Source organism: Colobus angolensis, unplaced genomic scaffold, assembly GCF_000951035.1.
Source record: "Colobus angolensis palliatus isolate OR3802 unplaced genomic scaffold, Cang.pa_1.0 Scaffold421, whole genome shotgun sequence".
Lineage (NCBI taxonomy): Eukaryota > Metazoa > Chordata > Mammalia > Primates > Cercopithecidae > Colobus > Colobus angolensis.
This window is the reverse complement of record NW_012117611.1, coordinates 1,173,753-1,194,965: the sequence shown is the minus strand read 5'-3', so window position 1 is coordinate 1,194,965 and position 21,213 is coordinate 1,173,753. Positions and strand designations below refer to the sequence as shown.

Here is a 21,213-nt window from a genome sequence, read left to right as displayed (position 1 = left end):
AAAAAAAAAAAAAAAAAAAAAAGAAAACACTTGTACTTAGGAAAAGATTGTCAAAGCTGTTGGATACTGCAGATGTCAAGGAGGCAGGTCTAATTTGCCAATTAGAAAAAAAAAATAGTTGGGGTCAGTAGTTTTATTTCAGAAGAGCATTACACAGGAGCCAATCTGTAATTAATTAAAAATCAAAATAGTAAAGATAGGGAAACAGATAATTTACTAAAATCTATAGACATTTCTTTTGAGATCATGAAAAAATGAAATGAGAGAGAAATTAGCACATGGTAGGTAGGTGGAAGAACGAGGCCTAGGGAGGGTTTCAATACTGGGCTTCTTTATAGCTTGGTAAGGAAAAGAGCCCATTGAAAGGGTAAAATATTGAAATGCCGGTAAAGAAAGGAAAATAAATTTATTAATGGAAAAAAGTTTTTAATTAAAAAAATAAAGAAAATAGGGCCGGGTGTGGTGGCTCATGCCTGTAATCCCAGCTCTTTGGGAGGCTTAGGTGAGTGGATCATGAGGTCAGGAGATCGAGACCATCCTGGTCAACATGATGAAACCCCGTCTCTACCAAAATTAAAAAAAAAAAAAAAATTAGTCGGGTGTGGTGGCAGGCACCTGTAGTCCCAGCTACTCGGGAGGCTGAGGCAGAGGAATCGATTGAACCCAGGAGGTGGAGGTTCCAGTGAGCTGAGATTGCACCATTGCATTACAGCCTGGTGGCAGAGCAAGACTACATCTCAATAACTAACTAACTAACTAACTAAATAAATAAACAAAATAGCAGTAACATCTGTAATCAACCGTAAAAATTGTATAAAATAAGTTAAAAGCCATTCCTCCAATTTACAAACCCTTTCCTACTTTATCTCTACTGTTAACAGTTTGGTGCAAATCTTTTTCTTTTTCTGAGACAGAGTCTCGCTCTGTCGCCATGCTGGAGTACAGTGGCACGGTCTTGGCTCACTGCAACCTCCACCTCCTGGGTTCAAGCGATTCTCCTGCCTCAGCCTCCCAAGTAGCTGGGATTACAGGCACGCATCACCATGCCTGGCTAATTTTTGTATTTTTAGTAGAGATGGAGTTTCACCATGTTGGCCAGGCTGGTCCTGAACTCCTGACCTCGTGATCTGCCCGTCTTGGCCTCCCAAAGTGCTGGGATTACAAGCGTGAGCCACAGAGCCTGGCGGGTGCAAATCTTTTTCAACATCTTCCTTTATTTAAAGAAGCATCACTCTTTTCTCTCTCTCTCTCTTTCTCTGTATCTGTTCCTAAATAAACCTGTTATTAAATAAAAATAAAATGGTGCCACATATGTATGCATATATATTTATGTTTTCAAATTACTTTTTCTCATTATATCTATCACAGAGATCTTCCTAGGTTAATATTTACACCCATATAAAATCCATCTAATTCATTTTAGCTGGTGTATAGTGTTCTTTTGCTTGGCTAGATCATAATTTGTATAGAAATTTCCTTTTTAAAAATTTATTTTTTATTTTGTAGCGAAGTGGGTTCTTACTATGTCTCAGACTCCTGGGCTCAAGCGATCCACCCCTCAGCCTCCCAAAGTGCTGGGATTGCAGGTGTGAGCCACCACATCTAGCCTCAATGTGTGTAGAAATTTCTTCATTGATGAACCTTTCTTGGTAGCTTAATTCTAAAAAGTGGATTGCTCCGTGTTGTGGGCTGACTAGTCCCCAAAGATATCCATACACTAAGCTTTAGAACCTGTGAATGTTACCTTATATGGCAAAAGGTATTTTGAAGATGTGATTATTAACTTAATCACCTCTACTGGATATTGAAATAGTAAGATTATCCTGGATCACCTGGACAAGTCCTAAATGTAATCACAAGGCTATGTGATGGCAGAAGCTGAACAAAGCAGTGTCAGACAGACCAAAGATGCTTCATCTTTGGCTTTGAAAAGGCAGGAAGGTGACAAAAGCTAGGAAATACAAGTAGCTTCTAGAAGCTTCAAAAAACAAGCTAATAGATTCTCCCCTGGAGCCTCCAGAAGAAAATAGTCCTTCTGATACCTTGATTTTAGCCCCACAATACTCATTCTGGATTTCTGGCTTCCAGAATTATAAGAGATACATTTGTGCTGGTTTAGGTTATCGAGCCTGTGGTACTCCAGTATGACTTTATCTGAACTTTATTACATCTGCAAAGACCCAATTTCCAAATGAGGTCATATTCTTAAGTATGAGGGTTAGGACATGAACATAAATTTTTGGGGGACACAATTCAATTCACACACCCATTTTCAAAAAGTCAATTCGATCTGTGAGTGGTTTTAAAATTTGATTTCTGGGAACCTACCATTTAATTCTGGAATTGTTACTGCCTCATTCCAAAGACAAAATTCTTACTGAATTTGAGATTTTGGAAGTCGTAGAAGAAATAGCTGAGCATGGGTGGATATTTTGGAAATAATCCTCATGGTATGGAGCTGAGAACACCCCAGTTATACATATGTAGCACATTATTTTATAAAGTTAGTAATTGAGCAAAACTAAACAACATATTTTTACACACACATATGCGGAATATGTGTATGTGATCTACGTATGACTATGCCCTAAAGAAAAGCAGCAAAGTGAGCGGAGATGGATGGCAGGGATGGCACAGGCAGGAGCACGAAAGATTCCGCGGTGTGGAGGGTACGTGGGTGCGTATAATTATCCTCCATTATCTACATGTGTACTTATGCGTTCGTTAGCTATATTTTTGTATGTATTAATATGCAACAAAACATCGTATGAGTTATGCTTTAATGTAAAATTGTCTACATAACACAAAATTTAAAAGAAATGGCATACAGATAGTAGAAAACATGCTTTGAGAAAAAAGGGTCATGCACTAAGTCCAGAAATTGATATTGGAAAGAGGCACCAATTGTTTTCATCAAGCTGACTTTCCCAGGTGTTACTCAGAAAAGCTGATCGGTGATAGAGCACTGGGTCAACTCACGCTAATTATGAAACCGTGAGTAAAACAATCTGTGCTTCTATGTAACTCAAGTACCAACAAATCAGGAAGCTCACAGAAGGACGAAAAGCATTCCCAGAACCCCACGCCGGTTCGCCACCTTCCCGGTGGAAAAACCCTTTTTTCGGAAATTCTTAGCGCAAAGACTTTGCCCTATTCCAAAATGGCTCCGGCGCCCACAACTTAAGCACAGCGCAGGTCCGGAAGTTACGCAACCCCAAGAGGTAGCACGCCCTTACCCGTAGGGAGCGTTTCCGCCATTTTTGAAAATTGGTAAGGTCCTGATTTTAAGTGTAGTTGCCGACGCAATGGCAGCCTTTGCCGTGGAACCTCAGGGGCCCGCGTTAGGTGAGTGAAATACTGCTTTTCCTTGCTGGCACTGCCATCCCTGCTTTGGGCCTGGAGGCGGGCAAGACTGAAGGGCAGTCGTCAGGCTCTCGTCTGCTGGTTTCAGTCGCGGAGAGGGAACCCTTGGGTGCCCCCAAGTTCCTAGTTGGTCCCCTACTCGACGCATCGCCTCCGTACTGCTACAGAAGTGCCGCCGGCAAGCTGTGGGCCTGGGAGGGTGAAGGAAAGGCCGTCGGGCGGTGACTGAGCTGTGTTTGTGCCCCCACACGCCAGCTACGCCAGACTGGCCCATACCTTAACCTCCTTCTAATGCCCGAGACGCGATGCTAGTTGCTGGGTTCCCCGGTTCCCTGGAAGCCTACCTGGGAGGAACTGACCGCGGTACACGTGGGTGGGCGGTGCCCTGAAGTGTGTGGGTGCAGTCCACTGCTTCTTGATAACCTGTGTTTCTAGTTCCTGTTTCGACGACTCTTCTCTCCCGGGCTTTGCAGAAGGAATCTTGTTATTAATGGAAGCTTGAATCGTGCAACGTTTAATCAACCAGGTGGTTGGTAATCATTGAGATATTGGCCTTAATAGCAGGCTAGGAGTTCGCACGATATTTCCCGCCTTTATCTGGGGAAAGTGACTCTTAAGTATTGTAGGAGGTATTTTTCTCTAAGTCACGATCTGAATTTTTTAAAGATTCACTCCCATTATTTATTGCGGAGCCTCGTTGAAATATGTCGTCTTTGAAAAAAATCTACCTATTTAACAGCACGCGGATTCCTTTTTTTTCCCTGCTGAGTTTTGCGACTTGTGAGAACCGTCGAAAATTTTAGAACGGAAAATAAACCGTCTTACTGTCATAGAGACTTACCTGAAAGTTAGGTAATAACTTTCTGAGCTTGGAAAAGAGAGCAAGTGTGGTGTATATATATATATACGTATATATATATATATAGTGTAGAAAGAGTCTTTTTAGATTTGAAGGGTATGTAATGCTTGCCATGTTTGGTGTAAAATAAGTTCCTTTTGAGAATAGAGTAACTTGAACTGCTTTAGTAGGTCATAAAAAAACTAAATGCATAATGTCAATAATGCAGATACTCTGCATTAAAATTTATGTACAAATGTCGTCTTGGTATTTATTTTTAATATATTTTAGAGATCAGAAAACTCTTCATTTCCAGTTCCAAATTTTTCTATTGAACAAAAACATTTTGGAGTGCATATTTATTGGGGTTACAAATGTGAGTAAACCAATCCCTCTGTATATTGCCTTGCCAGAAATCTGACTTTAGCCAGTATTAATGTGCAAGTTCACATTTTGCAGATATTCCACGTGCCCACTGGTGTAGTAAAACTAAGGGTTGACTTCAACAAACTGTACTAGCTGAGTACGAATCTTTTAGGAGCACAGAATATGAAATGGAATTGAGGACATGCAGCATTTTTTCCTGAAGTTTGCTTTAAGTGAAATTTAGTCTGAAGAGTGGTTAGTGACAGCCCTGATTAAGAGCCCATTGTGCCCTCCTTGCTGTCTGGTGCTTTCTTTTTTCTTTTCCTTCCTTTCCTCTCTCCCTCCTCCCTCCCTCCCTTCCTCTTTTTTGACACAGGGTCTCGCCCTGTCACCCGGGCTGGACTGGAGTGCAGTTGTGCAATCTCAGCCCACTGCAACCTCCGCCTCCGCCTCCGGGCTCAAACAATCCTCCCACCTCAGCCTCCTAGTGGCTTGTGCCGCCACTCCCAGCTACTTTTTGTATTTTTGGTGGAGGCAAGGTTTCGCCGTTTTGTCCAGACTGGTCTGGAACTGAGCTTAAGCGATCCGCCCCCCTCGGCCTCCCAAAATCCTGGGATTACAGGCTTGAAGCTTCTACTGTATCTGTGTGTGTCCAGATATATCACAACTTTTCTTAAGCCGATTCTTACTTTATTTTGCTATAATTTTTTTTTTTTCTTTTAGGGAGGGGAGTGAATGTAGTGGATGTTACCAAAAACTTTGCATTTAATATGGTGTTCTAAATATCTGTTAGGAATATGCCTTTGTTTAGACTTTTGGTTTGATTTTAGTGGATGTTGTTAGGAGATATTTCTGTAGTGCCATGTAACGTAGTAGCTAGCACTTTTAAAAATAATTACAATGTAATTAGAGTTTTTCACACCTTGTTTTAGCATCTGCTTTATCCATTTATTGAATTTTTTTTTGTCTTTTATACACTTGTATAGTTAATATCTAGGCCTAGTATAATGGGAAATAAGAGGAAGAATAAAAGAGTTGGCAGCTTTTAGATATCAAGAAACAGATTTTTAAGGCTGTCTAGAAGTTAAGTAATAGTTAATAAAAAACATACAAATAACATAGCAAACATTTGACCCTTCTGGCTGCCATGAGTCAGACTCAGGCTTGTCAGCTAGTTGAAAATTATTTTCACAAGCAGAGATTGCAAATTCTACATTTATACTTTACTCAGTTTTTTTGCTATTATGAAATACTTGTAGAAAATAATAATTCGTATTTACTGAGCACTTAAGTGTATATCAGGTACCAGGTCAAGCTGTACTTGCTATAATTCTAACAAAAGCTCTGTTTCCCTTTTGCTGAAAGACCTTGAACGCATATCTTTGACTCCATAGCACATCGTTTTCCTTATTCTGCTATTTTGCTCTGAAAATAGAATTATATAGCTCACTCATCTTCATAAGGGAAATAATATCTATAGATTGTGAGGATTAATTTTGTATCAACAATTGTGAGAGGTTTCAGTTCTCTAAGTTGGCTTTATATTAGGGGGATATTTAGAGATGATTCTTTAATTTTTTTTTTTTTTTTAATAAAAAGGATGAGCTCTCACTGTGTTGCCCAGGCTGGTCTTGAACTCCTGAGCTCAAGTGATCCTCCTGCCTTGGCCTCCCAAAGTGCTAGGATTTCAGACTTGAGTCACCACGCCCAGCTGTGATTATTCTTGACTTAAACTAATGATTAAGAAAAAAGATACAAAAATAAGTTTTCAATTCTTTTCAACATGTTTCTGAGTTAGGGTGCTAGTTATCACTGTTATTTTGTAAGTGCTCTAATATATGCATGCTTACAGTTTTATCACAATAATGATGCACTTTTTATGGGGAAGAAAAAGAAACAATTTAGCAAGCTAAACATAATGTGTTTGATATGCTAAGACTTCATATAAGTAGTGCAGCCTGTCCTTGTTTTCGGTTGTTACATAGTCCAAACTGATTCGGAAATGGAAAGAAGTTATTAGTGTGATTTTTAAATTCCTGAAATAATGTAAACAAAAATAGCTGTCACGGATTATTATTGTGCTGCCAGGCATGGTGGCTTCACGCCTTTAATCTCAGCACTTTGGGAGGCCAAGGCTGGTGGATCACCTGAGCTCAGGAGCTCCAGACCAGCCTGGGCAGCATGGTGAAACCTCATTTCTACAAAAAAATACAAAAATTAGCTGGGCGTGGTAGTGCAGGCCTGTAGACTCAGCTGCTGAGAGGCTGAGGAGGGAGGATCACTTGAGTCTAGGAGGTGGAGGTTGCAGTGAACTGAGATTGCGCCACTGCACTCCAGCCTGGTGACAGAGCGAGACTCTGACTCAAAAACAGAGTGAATACAAGATAACTTTACATTTTTCTAGAAATAATTTTTGTTGGCTTTTAAAATAATACATTCAACTATAGTTCTATTATATCTAAAAGTTTTGATTAAACTTTCAAAATTATGCTAGATTCTTGCATGTATTTGTCAGATACTGTAACAGAAAAGTCTTTAATTTATTTTTTGATTCATGTAGGATCTGAACCAATGATGCTGGGTTCACCCACATCTCCAAAGCCAGGAGTTAATGCCCAGTTCTTACCTGGATTTTTAATGGGGGATTTGCCAGCTCCGGTGACTCCACAACCTCGATCAATTAGTGGCCCTTCGGTAGGAGTAATGGAAATGAGATCACCTTTACTTGCAGGTAGGTGAATTGCTTAAAATAATGTTATAGACATGCTACATACAGGGATGTCCAATCTTTTGGCTTCCCTGGACCACATGGGAAGAAGAATTGACTTGGGCCACACATAAAATACAGTAACTCTAACAATAGCTGATGAGCTAAAAAAAAAAAAATTGCAAAAAAAAACTCTTATAATGTTTTAAGAAAGTTTAGCAATTTGTGTTGGGCCACATTCAAGGCTATCCTGGGCTTCATGTGGTGTTCAAGCCACGGGTGGGACAAGCTTATGCTAGAATTTTAAAAAGTGTAATGGTGCAGCATTCACCCTCGTCAGTACATTCATTAATTAAAACAAAATTGGGCCGGGCGCGGTGGCTCAAGCCTGTAATCCCAGCACTTTGGGAGGCCGAGACAGGCGGATCACGAGGTCAGGAGATCGAGACCATCCTGGCTAACACGGTGAAACCCTGTCTCTACTAAAAAATACAAAAAAAAAAACTAGCCGGGCAACGTGGTGGGCGCCTGTAGTCCCAGCTACTCCGGAGGCTGAGGCAGGAGAATGGCGTAAACTCAGGAGGCGGAGCTTGCAGTGAGCTGAGACCCGGCCACTGCACTCCAGCCTGGGCGGCAAAGTGAGACTCCGTCTCAAAAAAAAAAAAAAAAAACAAAAAACAAAATTAAGCAATGTGTCTATTATGAAGCAAAGCTTTTATTTTAAGGCTCTTGGAATAGAGATGTAAGCAGTATAAGCTATAATTTCTAGAGCCACTAAAATGTATTCTGTGTTTTATTCATTCTAAGATGCCATTGAATTGGCTTTTAAGTATCACTAGCAAAAATAACCCTAAATATGACATAATGCTAAGATGCCATTTTTTGTAAAATTTCTGTTTTGGAGATGTCAGAGTGTGGTCAGGGGAGAGTGCCTCATAGAGTTGATGAAATACCATCATTTAGCTTCAACTGAATTAATTTAAAGCAATTCATCTTAAGATACAAGAATAGGAAATGATTGGTCGAAGGAAATGTAACTTGAAGATGTAGATATGAATTCTGCCTTTAGTCTTAGTGAATTGAGATTGTCACATATAGCGTGTTTGAGGAAAGGACTGACTTTGCAAACTAGGGGGAGGTTTTATACACAGAATTTGTGATTGTCAGGGCAAAGTATTGTAAATGCAGCCTGTATTTATTGCAGAACTCCTTTAGCAAAGAAATATTTTAAAAAATGACTTCAAAGTTTTGACTGAGTAGTGAGAATTAGCTACGGAAGTGGTTGAATTCTAATTGTGAGCTAATATCCTTTAGTAGTTGTTCAAATGAAAACTCTTTTTACCTTAATTGCCCTTTAAAGTATTTTTGCTTTAAAATGGTTTATTATTATTTAGGATTATCAGGGAGAATTATAAATTATATTTGAAATAATTCATTTAACATTAAACATTAAATTTCCAATGTATTTTATTATGGTAGCCAACATATATTGATTGCTTATGAGCCTGGCAGTATGCTAATCCTTATTTTGTCCATCTTAAAGGGTAGGTAACAGTATCCCCATTTTTAAAAAGAGGAAACTGAGGCTAAATGCAACAAATAATTTGCTGAAGCTCACTTGCTAGTGAGAGAGCGCTATAAACCTCAGGTTAGTCTTATTCCATAGACTGTGCTCTAAATAGCTCAAGCTGTACTGTCCAGGCTCAGACATTAGTCTTACCAATGGCCTGGGCTGCATCACTATTTGGCATTTCATGTTCTCTGATCGAAAAAGACATCTTTATGTCACAGAAGTTGTTCCTTTTATTATGTCTTTATTATGTACTTAAATATATTTCTACTGTGAGAAACATGAATGGGATCTAGTTAATCTAGATAATCAAACTCTACATTAGGGAATTATATTTATTCAGGAATCTACAGACTGGAGCTGTTTAGTACCTACTTTCAAGTGAGAAATGGGATCAAGTGTTGTGTTTAAATGTTAAGCATTTTATAGAGAGAGCAAAAGTTACATGTGTTTTCTGAAAACTAAGATTTTCATTAACTACTTACTCTGAATCCTTTTGTTCAGAGTGCAGTCTGTGGATCAGCAACATTGGCATCACCTGGGAGCTTGTTAGAACTATATAATCTCAGGCTTCACCCTCTACCTTCTGAATCAGTCTGAATTTTAACAAGGTCCCTGGGTGACTCTTCAGCTTATTAAAGTTTGAAAAGAACTAGGAGACAAGATTTTAAGTCAATATTTCAAAAATATAAATTTTTAAAAATCTTACCAAAAAGATAGAAGAATCCTTTCTTTTCTCACCTTTTTTTTTTTTTTTTTTGTACACTGTAGGTGGGTCACCACCACAACCAGTTTTACCAGCTCATAAAGATAAAAGTGGCGCTCCACCAGTTAGAAGTATATATGATGACATTTCTAGCCCAGGACTTGGGTCAACACCTTTAACTTCAAGAAGACAGGTAATATAAATACCATTTTGATCCACAGTGAACAACATCATGGTTTTATGTGACGATTCAGTGAGAGTCAAAACTTTGAAATGTTTCCCTGAGGTCTATTTTAATGTAACTGCGTTGCACAGAATAAGCATTAAACACATTTATCATACAGTCTACTTAAATTGTTGATGATGAACTGTACTTAACAGCGTAGAACTCTAGATTTTCTCTCATAGGTAATTCTCAGGCTTTTATAGGTATGCCTTATCCACCTGCTCATACCTCCAACCTACTTAATATACATGTAGAATGTGATTATGGTTTAAATCATTCTGATTGTTTAAGAAGTTTAATATTTAAAAATTATGTGAAAGAATAAATGAAAATTCAGAGTTTCATCTAGATCTAGGGCACTTGTCAGCTGAGGGTAGTATGGACTTCTCTTTATTTTTTTCTGTTTTTTAAAGTCCCAACAGGGGCCTGCTCTGTTGCCCAGGCTAGAGTGCAGTGACACAGTCATAACTCTGCAGCCTTGAACTCCTGGGTTCAAACAGTCCTCCTGCCTCAACTGTCCTATTGGGATATAGGCATGTGCTGCTATGCCTGGCTAATTGTATTATGTTTTGTAGAGATGAGGTCTTGCTGGCTTCAAGTGATCCTTGCACCTTGACCTCTCAAAGTGCTAAATTTTAAGTGTGAGCCACTGTGCCTGGCCAACTTTTCTTTTAAGTGGAAAATTTAGTAGCTTCATAGACACAAGTGTTGTTTCCTATTATTATTGTGCTTAGTAGGACAATCATAAACAAAGTTTATCAGTTAAGTTGATAAGTTCTTTGTATAAAGATGTGTCTGCTGTTTGCTTTAGATATATGTTTTATGCCTTTCCCTAAATCGTATTTAGTGAAGAGTTCAAGAATATTAGAAAGCATTTTTCAGTAGATTCGTGCTATTTATAGGCTTGATATATCTGGCATACTAGGCTTACTTGTCAAGTAAAGCAAAATTCATTCACTGTGGTAAACAGATTACTGTTTTTTCCCAGTACTTCTAGACCTGCCTTCCTGTCCAACAGGAGCCACTAGCTAAGTGTGGCTATTGATACTAGAGATATAACTAGTCTCACTTGAGATATACTTTAAGTATAAAATACACACCAGAGTTTGAAGACTTAGAAAGAATGTAAGGTATCTTGTTTTTTTATGTTGATTACGTATTGAAATGAGAATGTTTTGGATGTGTTCGGCTCAATAAACTATTACTAAAGTTCACCTGTTTGTACTTTTTAAATGTACCTACTAGAAATGGTAAAATTACCTGTATGGCATTTATTGTTCCTAATGGACAGATATTCTGGTCTGGGATGGTTTTCTAAAGGTTGGTAAGTAAAGCTTATGTTTAGTTTGGTATGAAGGCTGGGTGTGTTGGTGCACGCCTGTAATCCCAGCACTTTGGGAGGCTGAGGTGGGTGGATTGCTTGATTTTTATGTATTTTTATCATTTTTATTATTATTTTTTTTGAGACAGGGTCTTGCTCTATCACCCAGACTAGAGTGCAGTGGAATGCTCATGCCCCACTGTAGCCTTGACCTCCTGGGCTCGAGTGATCCTTCCACCTCTGCTCCTTAGTAGCAGGGACTACACACGTGCACCACCATGCCTGGCTAATTTTTGTACTTTTGTAGAGATGGAATTTGTCCTGTTGCCCAGGCTGGTCTTGAACTCCTGAGCTCAAGTAATCCACCTTCCTTGGCCTCCCAAAATGCTAGGATTACAAGTGTGAGCCACTGTGCTGGGCTTTGGGCAGATCGCTTGAGCCCACGAGTTTGAGATCAGCCTGGGCTACATGGCGAAACTCTGTGTCTACTAAAAATACAAAAAACAAAAAAAAAAATTGGCTGGGTGTGGTGGTGTGTACCTGTAGTCCCAGCTACTCAGAAAGCTGAGGTGGGATGATTACTTGAGCCTGGGAAGCTCAGGCTACAATGGGCTGTGATTGTGTTACTGCACTCAACCTGCGTGACAGAGTGAGACCCTGTCTCAAAAATAAATAAAATAATAAAAATTTAAAAATTGTTTGTTACAAGAACCACTGGCTTCTAAATTTGTGCAAGTTTTCATTACTTCTCTGATGATATAGACAAAGGCTTGCAGATATTGCTGTATTCAAAATGCTTGAAAGACTCACGGGTCATAATTTATAGAGAATGTTTTTGATTTGAAAGTTGGTAAGAGTATCATTGCTAGATTAGAGCCCAAATTAGTTATGCCCCCTGAATTTTGCTCAGCCTTTTTCTAATCATGAAAGAATTGGCATTAATAATTGAAGAACACATTTTATATCTCTCCCAACATTCTCTCAGCATTTACTTCTGGTTGCTAGATGAAGCTATTTGAGATTTCCTTAGTTTAATTAGAATCTGTTTTTAAAAATCTTTATTGAGTTCTAGGTAGAGTCTGTTCTCATTTATTGATTGAATATCGTCTTTGTTTTAGAAGGATTTTTAACTGTTTAATCCTTAATTATATTTAAAGGGACTAAAATGGGTAATTTACCAGTTTTGGAACGTTCTACTGGTAGTGGTAGGGATATGCTGTCTATTATTGTTTAGACTGATTTGAATCTATAGTATTTCATGGTTTCTAAGTATCTGTTGAAAATCATATTGTCACCCTTCTGATTTTCTGTATGAACTTGATCATTTTAAAAATTACCATTATCTCTGTTATTTCAAATATTGTACATTAGAAACTAAAAACAAATAGTTACCATGTCACCTTTTCTAGAAGATAACTTTTTTTTTTTTTTAAACATGACTTTTCTTATTTTAACAAATACTAAGGGGTCTAGTATATTTTAGGTTAATACTGTTTAACTTACGGAAAAAAAGAGTGCCTTTGTACTTTGAGCTAATTAGAGGCATCTCCAGCACCTGATAAAAATTCAGTTTTCTGTTGAATGAAGGCTTTTAACGCTTACTGTATTTGTGTTTTGCATTTTTACCATAACACTTTCTTCTGTTTTTGCGTAGCCAAACATTTCAGTAATGCAGAGTCCTCTTGTTGGAGTTACATCTACTCCTGGAACAGGTAAGTGATTTTTTCTTTCTTTCTTTCTTTCTTTCTTTTTTTTTTTTTTAAAGACAGGGTCTGGCTCTGCTACCCATGCTAGAGTGCAGTAGTGTAATCATGGAGTAAACAACTCTAACACCAAAGACTTCTCTATTCGTCGAATGAAGATAATATGTTTGTTGATAATTGCCAAAATTTTTTGTTTTATATTTCAAACCTGGAGATTTTCTGAAATCTCTATAACTTCTTTCAGGAAGGAAATACTTTGTGTATTGATTCTTTTCTGAATCAAATCACCCCAAAGGCATGATGGGGTGAATATTCAGAATGTCTTTTTAAGAAATTATATACTTAATAGATGTTTGAAGTGTCTCCTTAGTTATTACAATTTGTCAATAAAAAAGCCGTTGCAATTGGGATGAAAAGGAATAGTTAAGACACTGAATAATAAAGGTGTTTTGAGAGATGTTAATGCATAGTTATAAATCTAAATGCTGTTGAATAGAAGCAACCACTGATTATATACCTAGTTTTTCTTTAAGATTAATGGCTTTTTAATCATTATCCTTAGCACAGTTCTTCATATGTAGTCATATGTGTATAATCCCATCAAATGTTTATTCAGCAAATATTTGAGCACCTAACTGTACTCTGGGAAATAGTAGACAAAATAGATACTCCCTGCCTTTATGGAACTTACATTTATTTGCAGAATTTACATTTATAAACAAAACAAGGAAATTATAAAGCTTGTTAGAAGGTATTGCATTTTGTGGAGGAAAAAAATTAAGCAGCAAAGTGGGGAAAGGGGTGGGGACTTAGAGTTTTAAATAGGGTAATGTATTAGTTTTCTATTGCTGCCATAACAAACTACCACAAACATAAAAGTGGCTTAAACAATACAAATTCATTATCTTTCATTTCTGGAGGTCAGAAGTTTGAAATGGGTCTTGGTGGGCTAAAATCTAGACATTGGTAGTGCTGTGTTCATTTATGGAGGTTCTAGACAATAATCTGTTTTTGTTTTTTTTTTTGAGATTGAGTCTTGCTCTGTCACCCAGGTTAGAGTGCAGTGGCACGATCTCGGCTCACTGCAACCTCTGCCTCCTGGGTTCAAGCGATTCTCCTGCCTCAGCTTCCCGAGTACCTGAGATTACAGGCACCCACCACTGTTCCCGCTAATTTTGTGTGTGTGTGTGTGTGTGTATTTTTAGTAGAGACGGGGTTTCACCATATTGGCTAGGCTGGTCTCGAACTCCTGACCTTGTGACCCACCTGCCTCGGCCTCCCAAAGTGCTGGGATTACAGGCTTGAACCACTGCATCTGGCCAGCAATAATCTATTTTCTTGCCTTTTCCATTTCTGGAGGCTGCTTACGTTTCTTGCTTGTGGTTCCCTTCCTCCCTCTTCACAGTCAGCAACTTTGTAACTCTCTGACCTTTCTTCTGTAGTCATATCGCCCTCTCTTAAAGACCCCTGTGAATACATTGGACCCTTCTAGGTAATCTAGGATAATCTTCGTATTTTAAGGTCAGTTGATTAGCAGCCTTAATTTCACCTGCAACCTTAATTCCCCTTTGCCGTGTAATGTAACATTCACAGGTTCCAGGGATTCGATCATGGACATCATTTGGGGACCTACCCAGATTATTCCACCTACCACTAATAGTTAGGGGACAAACTTTACTCAAAAGTCTGTAAGTGAGGGAAGTAGGGAATAGTATTCTAGATGGAGGTAGCAGCAAACGCAAAGGTCCTGAGGTGGGAGTGTGTCTGGGGTGTTCAAGGAAGAATAAGGGGACAGTGTGACTGAAATGGAGTAAGTGAGGGGGAGAATAGTAGAAAATGAGGTCAGAGGGGAGAGGTAATGGGGGCAGATGTATTACAGGGCCTTGTAGGTTATTGTCACAATTGGTCTTTACCCAGAAAAGGTGGAAGACAATAAGGATGAAACTGTTGCTGGATACAACTAGTTTGGGAGTAAAAATTAGCCTAGAAGCAAGGAGACAAGTTAAGAGGCTACTTGTAGCAATCTAGGTGAGAGATGATAGTGATAGAAAAAGAAGGCAGGCAAGAAGGAAAATAATACAGTAACAGAAAGATGGAACATTAGAAACAATAGCAAGACAGTAGATTTTAAACTAAGAAATCAGGCATGTGCCTGTAGTTCCAGCTACTCAGAAGGTTGAGGCAGGAGGATTGCTTGAACCCAGGAATTCGAGGTTGCAGTGAGCTGATTTTGTCACTGCAGTCCAGCCTGGGTGACAGAGCAAGACCCTATCTCTAAAAAAAAGTAAATAAAATTTAAAAACAAAAAAGCAAAACTAACCAAATTAACAATTATGTAAAATGTATTAAACACTCTGGTTAAGGCAGATGTTGTCAGAATAGGTAACAAAAGGAACACCCAAAACAAATGGGATCCTTTGAATCCTGCGAGTCTGAATTTCTTCAGGCAGTCTGTGAGCACTCATTGGCCGTGTCTTTAAAGTCGACATTTCTAGTAACAGGTTGTTCAAGGAAACTTAGTCATTTTCTATCACGATGCTCAGAATTCTTCCAGCCTCTACTGACTGCCTGATTTCTAAAGCCATTTCCACATTTTTAGCTGTGTGTTAACAGCAGCACCTGACTTGTCCCAACAATCTGTACTAGTTTGCTGTAGTTGCCATAAGAAATTACTACAAACTTAGTGGTTTAAAACAACACATGTATTATCTTCTAGTTTCTAGAGATCAGATATCTGGGCCGTTGCTTAGAGCTCAGGTGTCAACAGGGCTGTGTTTCTCTCTGGAGGCCTTGGGTGTGAATCTGTTTCCAGGCTCCTTCAGGTTGTTGGCAGAATTTAATTCCGTGTGGTTATAGGAATGAATGAGATTCCTCTCCTTGCTGACTGTTACCTTAAGGTTCTTAACTTCTAGAGTCTGCCCTCACTCCTTTCTTGGCTTATGGCTCTCCATCTTCCATCTTCAGATATCAAACATCTAGAAGGTCACCCTAATCTTTTCAGCTACATAACTGAGGTTGAATATCTAGGAGAATTAGTTCTGAACAGCCTTAAGCTGATCAAACTGTAACAAATAGGTGGATGATGATGCTTTGTTACACACAGAAATAGTGACTATTCAGTTATTTGAATCATGCCAGGTACCACTGGCTCACGTCTGTAATCCTGAGGCAGGCGGATCACTTGAGTCCAGGAGTTTTGAGACCAGCCCGGGCAACATAGTGAGATGCCTGTCTGTACAAAAAAATTAAAAAATAAGCCTGGTATGGTGGCACACACCTGTAGTCCCAGCTACCTCGGAGGCTGGGATTAAGAAGAGCACTTGAGCCGGGCGCGGTGGCTCAAGCCTGTAATCCCAGCACTTTGGGAGGCCGAGACGGGCGGATCACGAGGTCAGGAGATCGAGACCATCCTGGCTAACATGGTGAAACCCCGTCTCTACTAAAAATACAAAAAACTAGCCGGGTGAGGTGGCGGGCGCCTGTAGTCCCAGCCTACTCGGGAGGCTGAAGCAGGAGAATGGCATGAACCCAAGAGGAGGAGCTTGCAGTGAGCTGAGATTCAGCCACTGCACTCCAGCCTGGGTGACAGAGCAAGACTCCATCTCAAAAAAAAAAAAAAAAAAAAAGGAGCACTTGAGCCTGGGAAATCGAGGCTGTAGTGAGCAGTGATCACACCACTGCATTCCAACCTGGGTGACAAGAGTGAGACCTTGTTTCAAATAAATAAAATAATGGAGTCAGTAAGTGATTCCAGGGACGTTGAAAATCCAAAAACAGGGCTGGGTGTGGCATGATGGCACATGCCTATAATTCCAGTACTGTGGGAGGTCAAGGTGGGAAGACTGTTTGAGCCTGGGAGTTTGAGGCTGCAGGCAGCTATGATTGCACCACTGCACTCCAGCCTGGGTGACAGCGAGACCTCAAAAAAAAACAAAAAAAACCCACAAAAACACATAATGTTAAGTAATGTTTTACATTTTAGCTGCTCTCTTAGTTGACTGAAAATCATACATTTTAATTTTCTTAACTGTTGTCAAGTGGAAAAGCACAGGATTAATGTTAATATCTTTTTGTTAACTTACTTTTTTTCTAATATAGTGACTTCTGTGAGGTTTTGTAATTGTGGAAACTATATATGAAAATACAAGAGCTGTGATAGGAAAAATAGCTATCCTGAATTGGCCACTGGGAGCCACTGCTGCTTCTACTTTGAGTTTAAGGAATTTGCATATAGAAAGTCTTAATAGGACATAAGTTAACAAGAATATTTTTGAAAAGATGACAAGGTGTGGAGACCTATCATCCATGGCCAATGATAGGCAAGAAATAGGAAAAGGGAATTGATAAGAAAATTGAGGGGAAAACCTAGAGTGTTTCATTTAGACCTTTTTTTTCTTTTTTTCTTTTTTTTTCTTTTAGCTCCTGTATTTAGTGTTAAGTGAAGTTTTTTTGGATGATTAGTAAATCTTAGCCTTCTGAGATTGGCAACTTTTATAAAGAGATGTCATGGGATATAATGGCATGACTGCCATTTTATGCTTGGGGTTTTTTTGCATCCAATAAGGAGGTTAATGTGTTTTTATTTTTTCTTTTAAACATTCTGTAACTGATGTTAAGATCTTTTTTAGAATATTATTTCTGGTGCAGGAAAACATTGGTCATAAGTCAAAATAGGAAATCTGGATTAAAGAATATAAGAAACTCTTAGTCATGGTATGTTACTGCCCCTGGTAAAGAACATTGAATGTGTTGGCTCTGCTTGCTCCATCCTCATCCCTCAATATTGTTTTTCTGCTGCTATTGAAGTTTTCTTCTGCTTTTCTTCTTCCTTTATATTTTTTATTAATTTTTTTCTTGAGAAGTCCTTTCACTTATATATTAGCTCTCTTCCAAAATGGTAGGTCACTAGTTAATTAACTAGAATCGTTATTTGTGTTAGCATATTATTAACAGGTTAAGTGTGATATTAAGTGATAGTAGCATTTTATGGCTGCTTTTGTTGATGCAAGGACCTCAGAGTTTTGATAGTGTTCCTGGAAGTGGGGGCCAAAAGTGACTCTTCGTTTTTTGGTTTGGGTTAGGTACTCCTTACATGTGCTCCTTTTAAAGTTCTCTCTGCTTGGCTCTCTTCTGTCTTTATTATTTGATTATGAATTCTTTCAGGACAGAGACTTCCTGTGTCTTCAGTGTTTACCCATCTCAGAGCTGCGTACAAAGGGCCTAACATTAATCCTGTGCTTTTCCACTTGACAACAGTTAAGAAAATTAAAATGTATGCTTTTCAGTCAACTAATAGAGCTGCTAAAATGTAAAACATTACTTAACATTATGTTTTTGCATTTCTTTCTTTATTTTTTTTTTTGAGAAAAGATCTTGCTGTCACCCAGGCTGGAGTGCAGTGGTGCAATCATAGGTCCCTGCAGCCTTTAACTCCCAGGCTCAAGCAGTCCTCCCACCTTGACCTCCCATAGTACTGGAATTTTAGGCATGTGCCACCATGCCATACCCAGCCCTTTGTACATGTTTGTTGACTGAATATATTGATGGATTTAAGCTGTAGAGAGTTGAATGGTGGCCTCCATACAATATGTCCACATCCTAATCACTGGAACCTGTGACTGTTAACTTATATATGATTGCATTAAGGATTTTCAGAGGGGAGACTCTGAAGGAGAGTCTAAAGAGTTAGGGAGGGAAGAGGAGGGAATCCTGGATTGCCTGGATGGCTCCTAAACCCAATCACAAGGGTCCTTGTAGGTACGAGGTGGAAAGAAATTTGAAACAGAAGAGGAAGAGAAACATATAGAGGAGAGAGAAGGTGATGTTCATAAGGGGACAGAGATTAGAGTGTTGTTTCCAAAGCATGCCGTAAGTCACCAGAAGATGGAGGAAGCAAGCAGTGGATCCTTCCTTAGAGTCTCCAGCAGGCATGCCACCTTGCCAACAACATAATTTTGGACTTCAGGCCTCCAGAACTTGTGAGAGAATAAATTTCTGTTTTAATCTATCCAGTTTGTGGTAATTTGTTACAGCAGCCACAGGTAACTAATATATGTAAATATTGTTTTGAGACAATGACGTTCCAACACCAGTACCTACTACCGAATAAGAGGATTGGAGTATTTGCATCCAACTTGGCAAGGCATTTTTCTTTAATAATACTGAATAAACACTATCCTTATTCTAGACTATGTAGCTTCTTATTGCTGCTGAACCATATTATCACAAATTAATGGCTTAAAACAACACGACTGTATTGTGTTACAGTTGGGGAGATCAGAAGTCTGAAGTAGGCCTCAGTGGACTAAAATCAAGATGTTAGCAGGACCGCATTTCTTTCTAGAGGCTCTAGAGGATAATTTTTTTTTTCTTTTCCAACTTCTGGAGGCTGCCCACATTCTTTGACTTGTGTCCCCCTACCATCTTCAGAGCCAGCAGTGTTTCTACATCATTGTTTTCCTTTCCTCTTCCCCTTTTAAAGACCTTATTGGGCCTTTTTGGATAATCTAGAATAATCTTATTTTTTATAGTCACCAAAATTTTATTTACTCTCATGTCAAATTATGCTACAATTGAGTGGTCTCTAGTTACGGTGGTGGCAATATTTATGTTTTAGTCAAAATAATAAATTCAGATAGTTTTAGAAAATTAAATAGAGCTTACTGTAATCCTAGCACTTTGGGAAGCCAAGGCGGGTGGATCACCTGAAGTCAGGAGTTGAAGATCAGCTTGGCCAACGTGATGAAACCCCATCTCTACTAAAACTACCAAAAAAATTAGCCAGGCATGGTGGTGGGCGCCTGTAATCCCAGCCACTCAGGAGGCTGAGGCAGGAGAATCGCTTGAACTGGGGAGGTGGAAGTGGCAGTGAGCCAAGATTGCACCACTGAACTCCAGCCTGGGCAACAAGAGCAAAACTCTATCTCAGAAAAAAAGAAAAAAAAAAAAGAAAGAAAATTAAATAGAACTTGAATACTTATAACAAAATGCAATAATCTTTAACCTTATTTTGAACTAGCCACTCCAGATCTTAGAGCTATTCTTTTTGGAATTTACTTTCATGTTCAAATGAGATGCTAGATTAGTTTACTCTTGCCGTTATAACAAATTACCACAAATGTAGTGACTTAAAACACTTTACATTCATTCTTTTAGAGTTTTGAAAGTCAGAAATCCAAAATCAGTTTCACTGGGCTAAAGTCAAGGTGTTGATAGGATTGCCTCTGGAGATTCTATGGACAATCAGCTTCCTTGTTTTTTTTTAGCATCTAGTTGGATTCTTGTTTATGCCTTTTTCCTCCATCTTCAAAGCATATCATTCCAATCCCTGCTTCCATAATCACATAACCTTCTCCCAAGTAAAATCTCCTTGTACTTCCCTCTTGTAAGGATACTTGTGGTTACACATAGGGCCCACCTGGATAATCTCCCCATCTCAGGATCTGTAATCACATCTGCAAGATCCCTTTTACCACATAGATAGCATTTGCAGATTTCAGGGATTAGGATTTTGTTATCTTGGAGGGTTGTTATTTAGCCAGCCACATATCATCATATTGCTAATTGTTAGTTTTCAGCTTTTAATTTTGCTGTATTTCTCTTAAAGTAATTGAAGATACTATATTTTTCCCTCCTATTATCTGAATATAGTTATATCTAACTTTATTCCTTTGTCAGTGTTTGTATTGTGACTGTAAATACTGCTCAGTGCTGAACCAATTAATATGATTATTCTTTCTGTAAAACTCTTGATTCTCCAATAGCTAATAATTGTATTTTTTTTCTATGTGCCATTTGTTCCCTTTATTTTAAGCAAACATTCTGTTGCTATGGTATACACCTATTTTAGCACACTCATTTTTCAAGCACATTTTTCTTTGTTTTAGACTGAGAATTTCTCTCTCCTAGCCTCTGTCTTGATTTCTTGTTTTGGCATGGTGTATGACTGTCATCCTAGAACTTGAAAGTTTCTAGTGTCGAGTTCTTTTTCCTAGAAAGCATACCTTCCTCTTTATGTCCTGGTTTTGGTGAAGAACATATTTGAGTAGCTTTCTAAAAAAGCTTGCTTAGGAAGTAAAAATCTAAGACCTCATGTCAGAAATGCTTTATTTTCAGTCTTCACACTTGATTGATAGTGTAGGCGGGTAGGTTGGAATTTTGGAGGCATCATTCCATTGTCTTCTGCCTTCCAGTGTTCTGTGGAAGCCATTTGTGATGATGAGTCCTGAGTATTTCTGTGTGACCTGTTTTCCAAAATTTATGGTATCTCTGTGGTTGGTATTCTCAGTTTCACAAATGTGACTAGGTGTAGAGCTTTTTGAATTGTTTTTCTGAGGAGTTGATGGATCCTTGGCATCAAGAAGCTTATACTCTTCGGTTCTGGGAAACTTCCCTGTATTATTTGCTTGACAAT

The 21,213-nt window shown here is 38.7% G+C and overlaps 1 protein-coding gene across 2 annotated transcripts in view; it reads left to right on the top strand.

Moving 5' to 3' along the window:
- Positions 1-21,213, top strand: part of NUP35 (nucleoporin 35kDa) — a 48,255-nt gene that overhangs the window by 3,802 nt on the left and 23,240 nt on the right. Inside the window, exons 1-4 of one of the 2 annotated variants that reach the window (XM_011956680.1) lie at positions 3,207-3,345; positions 7,128-7,298; positions 9,616-9,743; positions 12,752-12,809. In XM_011956680.1, coding sequence (XP_011812070.1) covers positions 3,306-3,345; positions 7,128-7,298; positions 9,616-9,743; positions 12,752-12,809 — 397 coding nt within the window. In that variant the 5' untranslated portion in view covers positions 3,207-3,305. Of the gene's footprint in view, positions 1-3,206; positions 3,346-7,127; positions 7,299-9,615; positions 9,744-12,751; positions 12,810-21,213 lie in introns of those variants that run through there. The other variant, XM_011956681.1, reaches the window with a different exon arrangement.